The 17,389-nt window shown below is 42.2% G+C and overlaps 1 protein-coding gene across 1 annotated transcript; it reads left to right on the top strand.

The window, feature by feature from the left end:
• Positions 1–257: 257 nt before the first annotated feature.
• LOC147123398 (granzyme K-like) lies at positions 258–13,252 on the top strand. Its single transcript, XM_085972338.1, has 5 exons — positions 258–321; positions 404–548; positions 8,623–8,770; positions 10,177–10,452; positions 11,315–13,252. Exons 1-5 carry the CDS (start codon positions 258–260, stop codon positions 11,513–11,515), a joined length of 834 nt encoding a protein of 277 aa, XP_085828464.1. The 3' UTR covers positions 11,516–13,252.
• The last annotated feature ends 4,137 nt before the right edge of the window (positions 13,253–17,389 follow it).

The raw sequence follows: 17,389 nt of genomic DNA, 5'->3' as shown, positions 1-17,389 counted from the left end.
TCCTTGGACAGCAAGAACTTTGCATGATATGACAAATTGTGTGCTACGATCAGTTTCTAATGAGAGAGTGGGTGTAATGTTGTTTTAAGAGCTATATCATTCATGACATAAAATTTTTTGATAAGACTGTTAAAAAAGTAACCGTTTAACGACATAAGAACACAAAATGTCATTTCAGTCCAAAAATGGCAAATACCACATCCTCCTCTAAAGACTACAAGAGCTGCTCTTAGACTAAACTTCTGCATTTGGACAAAATGATCAGCATGCTTCAGGTGGCGTTGGTTGTTTCAGTAATCAGTGTCTTAGCTGACCAGGGCTGTAAGTATATGATAAACTGGGTTTGTAACTTTACTAAAATGAGTGCTCTTTGTGATAATTATATGTTTTTTTCCTCCTATAGATGACTGCATGGAAATCATCGGGGGTCGTGATGTTAAACCTTATTCAAGACCTTACATGGTGTCGATCCAGTCTAACAACAAGCATTTATGTGGAGGAACTTTGATCCAAGCAAAATGGGTTCTGACTGCAGCACACTGTCAAAAGTAAGATATTTCATTCATTCTAATCTCTTTTGATTTACTTTCCTGGACAAATTAGAGGGAGTGTAACAATTTTTCAGGCTGTAAATTAGTAGTGTAATTCCAGTGTGGTGTCAAACTGGGTTTACAAATTTAATGGCAGAGACTAGAACTTTGCACATGTGCATAAAGATGCTTGGACAGAGCTCTCATTTGGATCTGATAGTCCAAATCACTCCCAGGAATGTGAACAAGGTACAGCCAGCTGTGAATGGATATTGGGGCCTCTAATCTGAAATCAGTGGTCACAGGATAACTGCACCTTCTGATAACATGGGTTTCTCTTTTTTATGTCAGGTCATCTTTAACTAGCATTTCCATTCTCTTATCTGTTTATATTCAAGTTTTTCAGATACTATGTGTAACAGGATTTCACTGCTATTGTAATTATAACCATACCATTTATGTTTGCAATTCCTGATTATACAGTCATTCCATTCTGTTTCTAAAAATTATATAAGAACATAAGAAATTCCTCCAATGCATGTATATCCCTCTTCAAATAAGGAGACCAAAACTGTATGCAGTACTCCAAGTGTAGTCTCACTAACGCCCCGTACAATTGTAGCAAGACTTCCCTACTTTTATACTCCATTCCCATTGCAATAAAGTCCAACATTCCATTTGCCTTCCTAATTACTTGCTGTACCTACATGTTAACTTTTTGTGTTTCATGTACAAGGATTCCCAGATCCCTCTGTACTGCAGCATTTTATAATCTCTCTCCATTTAAATAATAATTTGCTTTTTTATTTTTCCTACCAAAGTGGATAACCTCACATTTTCCCACATTATACTCCATCTGCCAAATTTTTGCCCACTCACTTAACCTATCTATATCTCTTTGCAGATTCTTTGTGTCCTCTTCACAACTTGTTTTCCCACCTATCTTTGTATATACCTAGGTACCTATTATGGTTAGAGGAAGTAATTTGGAAAAAATGCAAGAACGCATGGGATAGCTGCTGGGCAAATGGCAAAAATTGCAGGAAGTTACCTAGGATATTTTGCTTTATACATTTGAATCAGCCAATCAGATTCTCCACTCACTGGCATTTTAATTTTAATTACAGACAATGTTACGGTACTTGTGTTCTGCCTCTCATTACCACTTAACATTGAAGGACGTTTCCAGCTGGTTACTGTAAAGCTAATCTTTATAATGGGAAATGTCTTCTCTTCTTAGGCAGTCCCTCAGAACCAAGGATGACTTGCTTCCACATTAAAAATGAGTTCGCAGGTGACTGATGAGTCCAACGCGGGACCTACAGTCTCTGTCACAGGTGGGGCAGACGGTGGTTGAAGGGGCGGGTGGGTGGGGTGCTTGGGTTGACGTGCACTCTTTGCGCTGCCTGCGCTTGGCTTCCGCTTGCTCCCGGCGAAGAGACTTGAGGTGTTCGGCGCCTTCCCTGATGCTTCTCCTCCACTTTATGCGGTCTTGGGCCAGGGATTCCCAGGTGTCGGTGGGGATGTTACACTTTTTCAAGGAGGCTTTGAGGGTGCGCAGCTGTGCTCTATTCACTGGTACTTTAAAACAGGTTGGTGATTAAAATCAAAGCAGCTGCAAGTGGAGGAATGGATGTGGCAGTCGTTTTGGAAGGTGAAAATCATGGGGATTTGTCAGGGGAAATCATGCTGCAACAAATTGCCCGCCCTAATAATGACACTCAATTGTGTCATTTAAACTAATAAAGGAGGTAGGGGGGAAAGGACTCCAACAGAAATAATAACAGTGAACTTAGCTTAAAAGTAAGAAAAAGGGATGAGAGCAAAGTTCAGATCCTAAATAGTGTTAAAGATAATATAAATACTTCAGGTTCAGAAAACAATATAGAAAATAACAAAGAAATAACTGATAAAATGCAACAGGAGTGATGAAAAACAAGAAGTGTGATCAGTTAAAAAGTATGAGGAAAAACAACATCTTGGCAAAAGGGCAGGGTAGGGTCTGTTGCCCAATAAAGAGTTCTATATACAAATGCACGTAGCAAAAGTAACAAACCAAGTGAATTAGAAGCGCAAATTCAGCTTACAGGGTACAACCTAGTGGCCATCACTGAGACCTGACTACCAGCTGGGTATGACTGGGAGATAAATATTCCAGGTTATAAGGTCTTTAGAAAGGACAGGGAAATTGGAAAAGGAGGAGCCGTAACAGTGTTGATAAAATACACTATTACAGCATCAGAAAGAGGCGTTATCAATGAGGGTTTGCAGGCTGTAGAAGATCTCTTGGTAAAATTGAGGAATAGAAAAAATGCAAGATGTTGATGGGAGTTGTCTACAGAACTCCTGATAGCAGTGATGAAGTAGCAGGATGCATAAATACAGAGATCAGAGATGTTTCTTGCAAAAGCAGAGTGGTTATAATGGGAGACTTTAATTTTCACATAGACTGGGAGAAGCAGAACAGTTTGAGTCCCAAAGGTAGTGAATTATTTGAGTATATTCGAGGCAGTTTGCTGGAACAATATGTTCTTGACCAAACAAGAGAACAGGCCATACTAGATTTCATGATGAGTAATGAGCCAGAATTAGTCAACAGTCTAATGGTAAGGGAACACCGAGCTAACAGTGAGCATAATATGATTTAATTCGATATTAAGTTTGAGAGGGAGAAGGGTGAATCACAAACCAAGGTTTTAAATTTAGGTCAGGCTGACTATGAAGGGATGAGACAGAAATTGATCACAGTAAACCGGGCAGAACTGTTAACAGGTAAAACTACAGATGAACAGTGGGAGGTGTTCAAAGAAGTATCTGTTACAATACAAGACCTGTACATACCTCTAAAGGGCAAGAGCTCTGCCTTGGTCAACAAAAGTGGTGAGTGATAATATAAAACTAAACGAAATGCAAAGAATAGTGGAGATCCCGTGGACTGGGAGAGATATAAATACCAGAAAAGAGATATAAAGAAAGTAGTAGGAGCTGCAAAAAGGGGATACAAGAAAAAACTTGCGAGGCATATGAAAGATAACACTAAAAGTTTTTACGAGTTTAGTAAAAAGTTTTTAACAAGTGCAGTACCCACCACTTAAAACATCCACGTTTAAAATGGGCAGTCACTTACATCGGCCAAAAAGCGAAGACCATTAACCATATACATTAACATCAATTTCAAAGTTGCCGGTTATAGTGTCTTAGGGCCTCCGTTTATTTCGTCTAGAAACAACTGTGTTCACTCACCAGATTGCACCACAATTATAAGTACCTGTAAATAGCATCTCTTTGAAGTGCATCTAGCATAGGAACATAGGAAAATAGGAACAGGAGTAGGCCATTCAGCCCCGCGAGCCTGTTCCGGCATTTATTGAGATCATGGCTGATCTGCAACCTAACTCCATATATCTGCCTTTGCCCCGTATCCCTTAATACCTTTGGTTAACAAAAAGCTATTAATCTCAGATTTAAAATTAACAATTGATCTAGCATCAATTGCCATTTGCAGAAGAGAGTTCCAAACTTCTACCACCCTTTGTGTGTAGAAGTGTTTCCTAATTTCACTCCTGAAAGGTCTGGTTCTAATTTTTAGACTATGCCCCCTAGTCCTAGAATCCCCAACCAGCAGAAATAGTTTCTATCTAGCCTATCTGTTCCCCTTAATACCTTGAAAACTTCGAGCAGATCACCCCTTAACCTTCTAAATTCTAGGGAATACAACCCTAATTTGTATAACCTCTCCTCGTAACTTAATCCTTGGAGCCCGGGTATCATTCTGGTAAACCTACACTGCACTCCCTCCAAGGCCAATATACCCTTTCTAAGGTGTGGTGCCCAGAATTGCTCATAGTACTCCAAGTGTGGTCTAACCAGGGTTTTGTACAGCTGCAGCATAACTTCTACCCACTTGTATTCTAGTCCTCTAGATATAAAGGTCAGCATTCCATTAGCCTTTTTGATTATTTCCTGTACCTGTTCACGACATTTTAATGATCTATGTACCTGGACCCCCAAGTCTCTTTGGACCTCCACTGTTTTTAGCTTTTCACCATTTAGAAAGTACCCTGTTTTATCCTTTTTAGGTCCAAAGTGGATGACCTCACAGATGCTTACATTGAAATCCATTTGCCACAGTTCTGCCCATTCACTTAATCTATCAATATCCCTTTGTAATTTTATGCTTTCATCTACACTGCCTACAATGCCGCCTATCTTTGTATCATTGGCAAATTTGGATATATGACTTTCTATGCCATCATCTAAGTCGTTAATAAATACTGTGAATAGTTGAGGCCCCAACATAGATCCCTGTGGGACACCACTAGTCACATCCTACCAATTAGAGTACCTACCCATTATCCCTACTTTCTGTTTCCTGCCACTCAGCCAATTTCTTAATCAGGTCAATAATTTGCCCTTAATTCTGTGGGCTTCAACCTTAGTTAACAATCTCTTATGTGGGACTTTATCAAATGCCTTCTGGAAGTTCATATAAATAACATCCATAGACATTCCCCTGTCCAATACTTTAGTCACTTCCTCAAAAAATTCAATCAGGTTTGTGAGATATGACCTACCTTTCACAAATCCATGCTGGCTTTCTGTGATCAATTAAAAATTTTTGAGGTGTTCAGTCACCCTATCCTTAATTATAGACTATAGCAATTTCCAAACAACAGATGTTAGGCTAACTGGTTTATAATTCCTTGGTTTCCCTCTCTCACCATTCTTAAATGGCGAAGTGACATGCGCAATTTTCCAATCTAAAGGACCAGTTCCTGAATTGAGAGAACTTTGGAAGATTATAGTTAGGGCATCTCCAATGTGCTCACCTACTTCCTTTAAAACCCTGGGATGGAAACCACCTGGTCCTGGGGATTTGTCACTCTTCAGTGCCATTTTCTTCATCACTGTTACTTTACTTACGTTAATTTTAATGAGTCCCAGGCCTAGAAATTCAGTTGGTTGCGCCAGCAGTTAGCGCCTTAAGAGAAGTGAATTTCGGGCGCTATGCGTGTAGCGCCCGGGCGCAGCGCAGTTTGCGCCTCGCCCCAAATTAAGTTGACCCTTAGCGCCGGCGCAAAGTTTAGCGCCCGCCCGGCTGCGCGCGCAGAAAATGACGTCACATCCTCGTGCAACGCCCTTTGTGCGCCCCGATTCCAAACTTCAGTCGGACCGCCCCATTGTGCGGCTGGCGTCCAGAGCGTTTGTAAAATGGAACGCAACACAGCCGACACGGGCCCCAGGGAGCGCAAATTAAAGGGCACTCCTCCTGCACTATAAAAGGCACTCCGCATGTGTTGTGTGGAAGGGTCCAGTGTGTTGTTGTGAACGGTGTATTTCTGTTTCCGGCCACCACCACCACCACCACCACCACCACCTCCTCCTCCTCCTCCTCCTCCTCCTCCTCCTCCTCCTCCTCTTCCTCCTCCTCCTCCTCCTCCTCCCCCTCCTCCTCCTCCTCCTCCTCCTCCTCCTCCCCCTCCTCCACCTCCTCCTCCTCCTCCTCCTCCTCCTCTTCCTCCTCTTCCTCCTCCTCCTCCTCCTCCCCCTCCTCCACCTCCTCCTCCTCCTCCTCCTCCTCCTCTTCCTCTTCCTCTTCCTCCTCCTCCTCTTTTCCCCCCCAGACTCGGCCTTTGAAAAAAACACATGCACCCTTCCCCTTTAAGAGCTCACTGGCACCAGAGTGTCTGCCGTCAATCACCAGCTCCCCGCACCTGCGCTGCGTCCGAGCTCGGGTGTTGCGCTCCGGCCTGACGGCTTAGCGCCTGAAGATAGTCGTGCAACGCCTGTTTTAGCGCTCCAGCAACCTCTTAGGGCGAAGCGACTGAATTTCCGCAAAGGGGGCGCAACTTTGGGGCGGGCGCTAACATCGGGCGGGCGCTAACATTAGCGCCCCAAAACTGGCTATACTGAATTTCTAGGCCCCTGTCCCTGATTCACCATTAGTTTCCTTGAAGCAAGAACAATCAGAAGTAAATACAGCTGTAGCACCTCTTTAAAGTGCCTCTGGCACTGAAAGCAACAATCATAAATACCTGTAAATAACATCTCTTTAAGATGCCTCTTGCACTGAAGCAAGAACAATCATAAGTAAATACAATACAGTAAATCGACCCACAGGTATATCCACTAGTAGAGTACTGACAAAGCACAGTGCCATTTTACCGGCCATCGTGTATAGCGGGCAAATAGTGTTCGTACAAACACGTCCGCTTTAAATGGTGGGGACTGTATATTAAGAGGAAGAGGGTGGCTTTGGTATTATGGGCCCCTTAAAGACAGATGCAGGTGTTATTGTAATTGAAAATAAGGAAATGGCAGACTTGCTAAATATTTATTTTGTATTGGTCTTCACAGTAGAGGAGGAGGTTAAAATACCAGAGATATGAGGAAAACTAAAAAGGAATCAAGGGGAGGAAGTTACTAGATTTAATATAAGTAAAAAATGGTGATGGAGAAAATAATGAGACTGAAGGTTGAAAAATCTCCAGGACCTGATGGTTTCCACCTCAGGAAATTAAAAGAAGTCGGTGAGGAGATTACAGATGCGCTAGTCATGATCTTCCAGAACTCTCTTGATTCAGGAATTGTCCCCTTGAAATGGAAATTTGCCAATGTCACTCCATTATTTAAGAAGGGTGGGAGAGAGAAATCAGGAAATTATAGACCTATTAGTCTAACATCAGTTGTGGGGAAGTTACTAGAATCTGTTATTAGGGACAGAGTGACTGAGCACTTGGACAAATATGGACTGATCAGAGAGAACCAGCGTGGTAAAAAGTAAGTCATGTCTAACAAACCTAGTTGAATTTTTGAGAAGGTCACTAACTTGGTAGATAAAGAATATTGAAAGATTAAGTGAATGGGAAACACTGTGGCAGATGGAGTTCAGTGTGGGGAAGTATGAGGTTTCCACTTTGGACCTATAAAGATAGATCAGAGTATTTTCTAAATGGTAAGAAGTTAGGAATTGTGGAGGAGCAAAGAGATTACTAATAACTGGTGGACAGGTTCAAAAAATAATTTAAACGGCTAATGGAGTGTTAGCCTTTAGCTCAAGGGGGCTGAAATACAATGGGATGGAAGTTTGCTATGGTTGGATAAAGCTCTGGTCAGACCATGTTCAGTTCTAGGCACTGCACCTCAGGAAGGATATATTGGCCTTGGAAAGGGTGCAGCGCAGATCAACCAGAGTTATACCGGGCTAAAACTGTTAAATTATGATGACAGGTTAATAAGAACATAAGAAATCGAAACAGGAGTAGGCCATTTGGCCCTTTGAGCCTGCTCCGCCAATCAATATGATCATGGCTCATCTTCTACCTCATCTCCACTTTCCTGCACTATCCCCATATCACTTGATTCCCTTAATATTCAAAAGGTTGCATAGATTAAGCTTGTATTCTCTTGAGTATAGAAGATTAATGGGTGATCTATTTGAGATTTTTAAGATGATTAATGGATATGATAGGTAAGATGGAGAGAAACTAGTTCCTCTGGTAGGAGAGTCCAGAACAAGGGGGCATAACCTTAAAATTCGAGCTAGCCCGTTCAAGGGTGATGTCATGGAGGAATTTCTTTGCACAAAGGTTAGTGGAAATCTGGAATACTCTCCCCAAAAAGCTATTGAGGCTATGTCAATTGAAAATTTCAAAACTGAGATTGATAGATTTTTGTTAGGCATGATCTAATTGAATGGCGGAACAGACTCAAGGGGTTAAATGGCCTACTCCTGTTCCTATGTTCTGAAGCATGACATTTTTCATTGGCTGTATTGTGCTTTGACATTTCTCAATCACATTATTTTATCTAGTTTGCTCCAATCTTCTCCTGAAGGTGCTAACTCTCGCTGGAGTACAGTTCCTCAGGCCACCAGTACCTGGACCAAGTGTCCATTCTTCATGTGTGATAGTTGGTGTGGGTGAGCTATTTCATCTTGGAGGACACCTTTTAACTCTCCCACAAAGGCATTGCATCCGTTCCTTTCTTTCTCTGCGACACTTCCTTGGATGTTTTTCTACATTAAAAGTGCTATTTAAATATAAGTTGTTGTTGATTCACCAAGTAATGTTATTCTTTTCAAAATCTGCAGGTTGGGCAAGAAAAAGGAATACACAGTGATTCTTGGAGCTCACTCACTCAAAAATACGGATAAGTTAGGACAGAAAATTCTTGTTAAAAGTTTTTTTCCATACCCTGAATTCAAGAATACAGAAGACAATGACATCATGCTTCTTGAGGTAATTATTGTTCAATAAAGTATCTGTAACTATCTTCAATGTGTGGGAACTGGTAACCTACTACACTTAAAAAGAAGGGGGTAGAATTTTTGTGGGGTTCTCCCGCTGTAACTTTGGCAGACAATTGGTGAAAAACCCAAGTGAAAACAAATAGTCTTGATGTCGTTCATATATGTATTCATTTGCCTACATATTTAATTTTTATCTCTTACCATGTGATGTTCCAGGCAACTGATACTCACACTCACATCCAAAGTGGCCACTAGGGCCTTGAACTACCGGGCTGCAGGTACCTGTTGGAGCTACACATGAGCAACAACTTGTATCTCCTGAGTGGCCTTTCCACCTTTTGCACTTGTACTTGAATAAAACAATTGGCACAATGAATAAAGTTGATTATTTGCACGTTTTTTGTGCTTGTCTGCAGCCAGTATCTAAACATGGGTTTTATTGGAAGTATAGTGAACAGTGAGGAGGATAGTGATAGACTTCAAGAGGACATAGGCAGGCTGGTGGAATGGATGGACATGTGGCAGATGAAATTTAACGCAGAAAAGTGTGAAGTGATACATTTTGGTAGGAAGAATGAAGAGAGGAAATATAAACTAAAGGGTATAATCCTAAAGGGGGTGCATGAACAGAGAGACCTAGGGGTATATGTGCACAAATCAGTGAAGGTGGCAGGGCAGGTTGAAAAAGCAGTTGAAAAAGTTTACGGGATCCTGGGCTTCATGAATAGAAGTATAGAGTACAAAAGTGTGGAAGTTATGATGAACATGTATAAAACACTGGTTTGGCCTCAACTGGAGTATTGTGCCCAATTCTGAGCACGGCACTTTAGGAAGGATGTGAAGGCCTTAGAGAGGGATTTACAAGAATGATTCCAGGGATGAGGGACTTCAGTTACGTGGATAGACTGGAGAAGCTGGGGTTGTTCTCCTTAGAGCAGAGAAGATTGAGAGGAGATTTGATAGAGGTGTTCAAAATCATGAGGGGTCTGGACAGAGTAGATAGAGAGAAACTGTTCCCATTGGCAGAAGGGTCGAAATCCACAGGACACAGATTTAAGGTGATTGGCAGAAGAACCAAAGGTGACATGTTGAAAAACCTTTTTACTCAGCAAGTGGTTAGGATCTGAAATGCACTGCCTGAAAGGGTGGTGGAGGCAGATTCAATCACAGCTTTCAAAAGGGAGTTGGATAAGTATCTGAAGGAAAGAAATTTGCAGGGCTATGGGGAAAGCTCGGGGAAGTGGGACTAGCTGAAGTGCTCTTGCAGAGAGCTGGCACGGGCTTGACGGGCCGAATGGCCTTCTTCCGTGCTGTAACCATTCTATGATTCTATATCCTTACATGTATACTCTGAGAAGCAAGTGGAGACAGTAACATTTTCCTTATTTGTTACAGTTAGCACAAGCTGCAAATATTAAGAGCAAGGGTATAGAAATCCTCCAACTGCCAACTTCAACAAAAGACCTTAAATCTGGAGTAAAGTGCAGTATCATTGGATGGGGACAAACCAGTCCCAGGAATCCAACACTATCTGACACCTTGAAAGAGGCAGATGTAACTGTGATTGACCGGAAAACCTGCAATAGTGAAAAATATTACAACAGGGATCCAGTTATAACGGACAACATGATCTGTGCAGGTGACAAAAAGGGCAAAAAAGATTCCTGCCAGGTAAGTTACACACTATCATTTGAAGGATTTTTATAAATAGCAAATGTATTCTGCACTGGGACACAGCTGGGATATTTAATCAGTATGACAAAGACCAAGCACATCTCTGTATAAGAAAAAATGAACTAAGAACTTGCATTTATATGACGCCTTTTACAATCTCAGGATGTCCCAAAGCACTTTACAATTAAGTATTTTTGAAGTGTAGTCACTATTGTAATGTAGGAAATGCGGCAGCCAATTTGCACACAGCAAGATCCCAAAATAGCAATGTAATAATGACCAGATCATCTGTTTTAGTGATGTTGTTGAAGGACAAATATTGGGCAGGACACCGGGGTGAATTCCCCAGCTCTTCTTCAATTAGTGTCATGAGATCTTTTAGGAGGGCAGATATAATTAACTTGTTTGTAAGACATGAAGCACATGGATGGTCTTAAATGTGCATTTACTATTTAACCAATCAAGAATCACTGTACTCAAATTTTCTATTGTCTTACTCCGTCTCTGGAAGCGCGTGAGTGTAAACCTTCATTATTTTCACCCCAGCCTATATCCACTTCCCAGGATCAGCAGCATTAAAATATTTTGGGTAGGAGCTGACACCATTTGTGGTGCCAATGAGACCAGGGTGGGTAAATGCGATTAGAACTATTTGCTCGCACAGAGGGTAACTACTGACATGGACTGGTTGGGCCGAATGGCTTGTTTCTGTGTTGTAAACTTCTACATATTTCTAAGTAAGTGATTTAATAAAAATAGTGTACAGTCCTAAATTTGTCATTAACTTAGTACATTCTGTGGGTTCTTAAATATTTTATCAAAGTATTTTACGCATAACTTTTTAATTCTTTTGCCGCAGGGTGACAGCGGAGGCCCTTTAATGTGCAAAACAAAGACCCTGAGCCGGAAGAAGGTGATTGTTGGTATTTCTTCAGCTGGAAAGGGTTGTGCAGAGCCCAAATATCCTGGCATTTACACCCGGATAACAGATAAATATCTCTCCTGGATCAAGAACAAAATTGGAGTTGTAAATTTTAATGAGATAAAGGAACAAATCTAACAGAAAGAGGTTGTGCTTTTGCTTGTTTGATGCTATTTAAATTGTAGTTTGCTTGTAGTTTGAACGAATCAAAGGGAACCTGGAATATAAAATATATGTTACTGAAACAGCTTGGTCACTTGAAATGTTAAAGAATGCTTATTTTTAGTGCTACATGTGAAAAGTCACTCATTATCCTCAGGTATAACAGTGGTTTGTGCTTTTGAAGGCCCTGGTCATATAGCTTTCCTGTTCAATTTTTAGCAGATTTTATAACTATTGTCCCTCTCCTACACAATTATTGGCCCGTAATTTGCGGTCAGCGGCGAAGCAAAGACGTTCGCCGCTGGCCCCGAAGAAAGCTGCCCACAAAAATCTCCCGATCTCTGTGGCGAGAAGTTTGGCTTTTTTGACATGCAGTTGAGATCAGTGCAGTGTAGTGAGAATCCCATAGCTCGGGCTGCTGTGATGTCAACAAGCTGTCTAAGCAGCCAATCACAATGCAGAATTCACACAGACAGGGAACCAGGAAGTGAAAAAACTCCTTTTATTCTGACTTTTTAAAAATATTATAGAAAGCAAAACAAAGATTGGGGCTCTCACACAGGAAAAAGATAAACCTGATAGATATGAACAAACTTTTAAAAAATATATATTTTTAAAGTTTCTTAAAAATTGTAATTTTTAATATAATGGAGAAATTTGATACTCCACAAAATTTAAATTAGTTTTTCAGGGCCATAACATTTGTTTAGCAGTCAGTACGCTGTTAAAATGCCAGTTACACCTAATCCAACAAGGTCTAACTTTCAATGGGGCATTTAACAGTGCTAGTTTTAGTCAGTTTCACTGATTTCCATGATTACACTGATTGTCGGCTGTGGGAGGCGGAGGGGTTGGCAGGGGTACAGTGGAGCCAGTGTCGGAGCAGTGAATGACTGATCGCAACTTCAGGATTTCCGCGTTAGGATGCACAGGCACTAAATCCTGAAGTTGCGGTCAATTTCAAAGGGGTGATAACAGCGAATGCTGTTCGTTCGCTGTTATTACCCGCTGCAAATTCTGGGCTATTGTCTATATTATATCAATATTATTTTTATTTGGTCCAGCTTGTAGACAAGTCCATGGACATTGTTGATTTAATTTCCTCTGGTGATGTCCCCCGGACGTGCTATGAGCAGTGTGGCTTCATCAGTCATTGCTGCCAAAGAGACAGAGAAATTGAAAGCATTTGCTGAGCAGCACTCAACATAAACTGTCATTGATGCATGTCAGATCCCATCGCTCCTGATTGTGCAGCTGGTTAGAGATGTACGTGCCCAGGAAAGGGACAATCATGGCTGAATCTTGCTAACAAAACAAGAAACTGTTACACCATGGAGATAAACGGGCTTTATGTTTTTGCTACTTTTATTGCAAACTCATTCATTATTAATCCTTTTTGTGCAGTTATAGAATCTTATTTTTGTCAATTAAAGACATTCATTTATATTTGGATATGTGACAATTTAACTGCTACACAGTGTGAAAATTGACAATGATGCTGGAAACCTGTGTATAATTTTCTTTGTTTATTTGGCCACAGGGCTGTATTTACATTCTCATCTTATTTGGAACACACTTTAAACTGTTGCTATATCTTTTTTACAGAAAGGTAACAATGTTCATTGTAAAGATTTAATTGTAATTTGCAGGAAAACAATGATATGCTTTGATGATTACTGCATAATAACAGTTAAAAGCCTCTGCTGAATACTATTTTTGCTATGGTTCGAATTATTAAGAGACCTCCTCGTGAAATTCTGGGAGAAATAAACATGAAGAACAAATTAGGGACGATTTTGACTCAGTGCGCCGGGTGGGAATGGGGAGGTGATGCCCCTAGAATCGCAGCCCTGCTCTTATTGCACCGTTCCTGCTCCGCTCCCACCCGTCGCCATTTTGCCCAGGACCTTTCCCAGGGCCACCCAGGCACCAGCCTGGATCAGGCAGGGGCCTCCTTAAATTGTGAGGCTGACTTTTCTCTGAGATTCTCCCACTCCATAACTTCTGCGGAAAGCCATTTACACGCATAGAAACATAGAAACATAGAAGATAGGAGCAGGAGTAGGCCATTCGGCTCCTCGAGCCTGTTCCGCCATTTAATGAGATCATGGCTGATCATCCAAATTCAGTACCCTGTCCCTGCTTTCTCCCCATATCCCTTGATCCCTTTAGCCTTAAGAAATATATCTAACTCCTTCTTGAATATATTTAATGAATTGGCCTCAACTGCCTTCTGTGGTAGAGAATTCCACAGGTTCACCACTCTCTGGGTGAAGGAATTCCTCCTCATCTCAGTCCTAAATGGCTTACCCCTTATCCTTAGACTGTGACCTCTGGTTCTGGACTCCCCCGCCATCGGGAACATCCTTCCTGCATCTAGTCTGTCTAGTCCTGTTAGAATTTTATAAGTTTCAATGAGATCCCCTCTCATTCTTCTAAACTCCAGCGAGTACAAGCCCAATCGACCCAATCTCTCCTCATACGTCATTCCTGCCATCCCAGGTATCAGTCTGGTGAATCTTCGCTGCACTCCCTCCATGGCAAGAACATCCTTCCTCAGGTAGGGTGACCAAAACTGCACACAATACTCAAGGTGTGGTCTCACCAAGGCCCTGTACAACTGCAGCAAGACATCCTTGCTCTTTTATAATGGACTCTAGCATTTTCCCCACTACCGATGTCAGACTTACCGATGTCAGACTATAATTCCCCGTTTTCTCTCTACCACCTTTTTTAAATAGTGGGGTTACATTAGCTACCCTCCAATCCATGGGGACTGTTCCAGAGTCTATAGAATTTTAGAAGATGACCAGCAATGCATCTACTATTTCTAGAGCCACTTCCTTAAGAGCCCTAGGATGTAGATTATCAGGCCCTGGGGATTTATCGGCCTTCAATCCCGTTAATTTCCTTAACACCATTTCCCTACAAATACTGATTTCATTCAGTTCCTCCCTCTCATTAGACCCTATGTTCCCCGACATCTCTGGGAGGTTATTTGTATCCTCCTTTGTGAAGACAGAACCAATGTATGTATTTATAATTGGTCAGCCATTTCTTTGTTCCCCATTATAAATTCTCCTGATTCTGACTGTAAGGGACCTACGCTTGACTTCACCAATCTTTTTCTCTTCACATATCTATAGAAGCTTTTACAGTCAGTTTTTATATTCCCTGAAAGCTTACGCTCTTACTCTATTTGCCCCCTCTTAATTAATCCCTTTTTCCTCCTTTGCTGAATCCTAAACTGCTCCCAATCCTCAGATTTGCTGCTTTTTCTGGCCAATTTATATGTCCTCTCCTTGGATCTTATGCTATCCCTAATTTCCCTTATTAGCCATGGTTATTAGCATAAACGGGGTTTCTGCTGCACTCCCGCCGAAGTTTTGGTGGTGGAGCAGGAGAAGCTCCAAGGAAATTCACCAATGCAAATTAGGGTCCTATGACGTACATAGGACCCCAAATACAATTTTGAGGTACAAGTGTGCACAGTGCACAGGCCGCCCATTTGTACCAGGTGATGAGCAGCCTAATCAACTTTTCTTAAACAGACCACTAGAGGGCATTCACAAATATCTAAATATTTTTTTGGTGTGGTTAGGAGGAGCATGAGTCCGCCACCTGGACCCACAAAATGATTCATGCCACCCAATTCTATCCCAGGCCCCTCTGGGATCGGCACCCACCCCAGGCTCTGACTGTCGGTCAATTTTCCGAACTTCCAGCATCGGCGACCTGCAGTGGGGCTCCCATTTGACACCTTCAGTTCAGCAGTGGGATAGACATGAGGCCCGGGCCTCTAAATGGCTCGAACCTTCTGCAGCCAAGAATGAGCAGGTGGCTACGCTGGTAGTTAAAATCGGCCCTAAAGGGGGTGCTCAATGATTTCTGAAAGTTCTTAACCCTTTCACAATTATCAACGGGATGGGATTTTTGACCATATGTTAAAAAAACTATCCTCAAATGTTTTACTTTTTCCAACTACTGCCCTATTTCTAGCCTGTTCCTTCTTTTTTACCCTGGTGCCCAGCTCTCCCATTCATCCTTATTTGAATTCTTCTAATCTGGTTTCTAATCTGGTTTCTAACCTGTTAATAACACTGAGACTGTCCTGGTGAGTGTCACCAATAACATTTTGTAATCCTTTCTGGTCTTGCATGTCCTAACTTGCGCCAAGTCCCGTTTACCCATCACCACTTTGCTCGCTGACCTACATTGGCTCCCGGTTAAGCAACGCCTTGATTTTAAAATTCTCATCCCTATTTACAAATCCCTCCATGGCCTCGTCCCTCCCTATCTCTGTAACCTCCTCCAGCTCTACAATCCTCTGAGATATCTGCGCTCCTCCAATTCTGGCCTCTTGAACATCCCCTATTTTAATCGCTCCACCATTTGTGGTCGTGCCTTCAGCTGCCAAGGCCTTAAGCTCTGGAATTCCCTGCCTAAACCTCTCTGCCTCTCTAACTCTCTTTCTTCCTTTAAGGTGCTCCTTAAAACCTACCTCTTTGACCAAGCTTTTGGTCATCTTCCCTAATATCTCCTTATGTGGCTTGGTGTCAAATTTTGTTTGATAACGCTCCTGTGAAGCGCCTTGGGATGTTTTACTATGTTAATGGCGCTATATAAATACAAAAGCAAAATACTGCAGATGCTGGAAATCTGAAATAAAAACTGAAAATGCTGGAAATACTCAGCCGGTCAGGCAGCATCTGTGGAGAGAGAAACAGAGTTAATGCCCGGATTTTTGCCGGCGCTCAGAGGGCGGGTTCGGAGGCAGGTGCACTGTCAAAATCGAAAAGATTGACAACAGGTCGGGATCCCGCTGTCAACCCGCCTCCATGTCAGTTTCCCAACTGTCGAGTCTGTCTGCGCTTTACAGACCCGACACCAAGCAGCGGGTGAGCCAATTCAGATACTTTTGAGCTTGTTACTTAAACACCATTTTACCATGTACTTACCATTTTACCAGCTTTTTCCACGAGGTTCCCGGTGCTCGTTGATCAGGGCAGATAAGTAGGTTGGGCTGTCAATGACTCTCCAGTACTCTGAATAGTTGACAACTGCAAAAGTGTTATAAAAGCAACCATTTCACAGCTGTTTACTTTCCAATCTGAGAAGCTGGTGCCTTCAGCATTTGGAATACTCTTTCCAGCTTTATACAGTTTGGAAGTGTTTGGAGTAAGCTCTCTATCCACTGTCACCTCCTTGGAGCAACCTCTCTCACATTGACAGATCGCTTCTGTCATCTCAACTTCGCCTGCCATCTATTCTAGCAGCATCGGTACCCTTGAAAAAATCTCACCTTGGTCCTCAGAATCCCACCACAATCAGCCCCAACACCAGCATCACCAGGCACACCAGCATCACCAACAACAACACCAACCTTTTCCGCAATCCCCTGATGCTGCACAGAACATGGCATCAGCACCTGACAACATTGCAGCCCAGGAGGCCAGGGATGGCCCTCAGCATGGCCAGATTTACTTCACTTGATGCTGTACACCCTGGCTGCCACATGATGCAACAGGTTGGCACCACCTCACACCAGCACCATAAAGCATCCCTACAATGCCTAAGCCATTCCTTTCACACTCATCACCATTGCGGGTGTACCGTTATGTCTCACCATTTAATGCAACTCACTAAGCCACTTCCAAAGGTGCACACAAATCTGTCCAAGAAGGCAAAATGTGGAATATAAAGGTTTCAATGTTTGGCAACACATCAACAGAAACTTTACATGAACATTGGCGAAAACACCCAAGTCCCTACCCTTGTGTGTTGTTAGTTGGTATGATTGGACAAGGATGAGGGTGAGTGTGTGGGGTGGCTAGTGAGATGGGGAAGTGA

Source organism: Somniosus microcephalus, chromosome 2 (genome assembly GCF_052327205.1).
Source record: "Somniosus microcephalus isolate GS21.2 chromosome 2, FLI_Smic_1.0, whole genome shotgun sequence".
In the NCBI taxonomy this organism is placed as follows: domain Eukaryota; kingdom Metazoa; phylum Chordata; class Chondrichthyes; order Squaliformes; family Somniosidae; genus Somniosus; species Somniosus microcephalus.
Note: the sequence above shows the minus strand (reverse complement) of the source record. Positions and strands in the feature narration are given on the sequence as shown.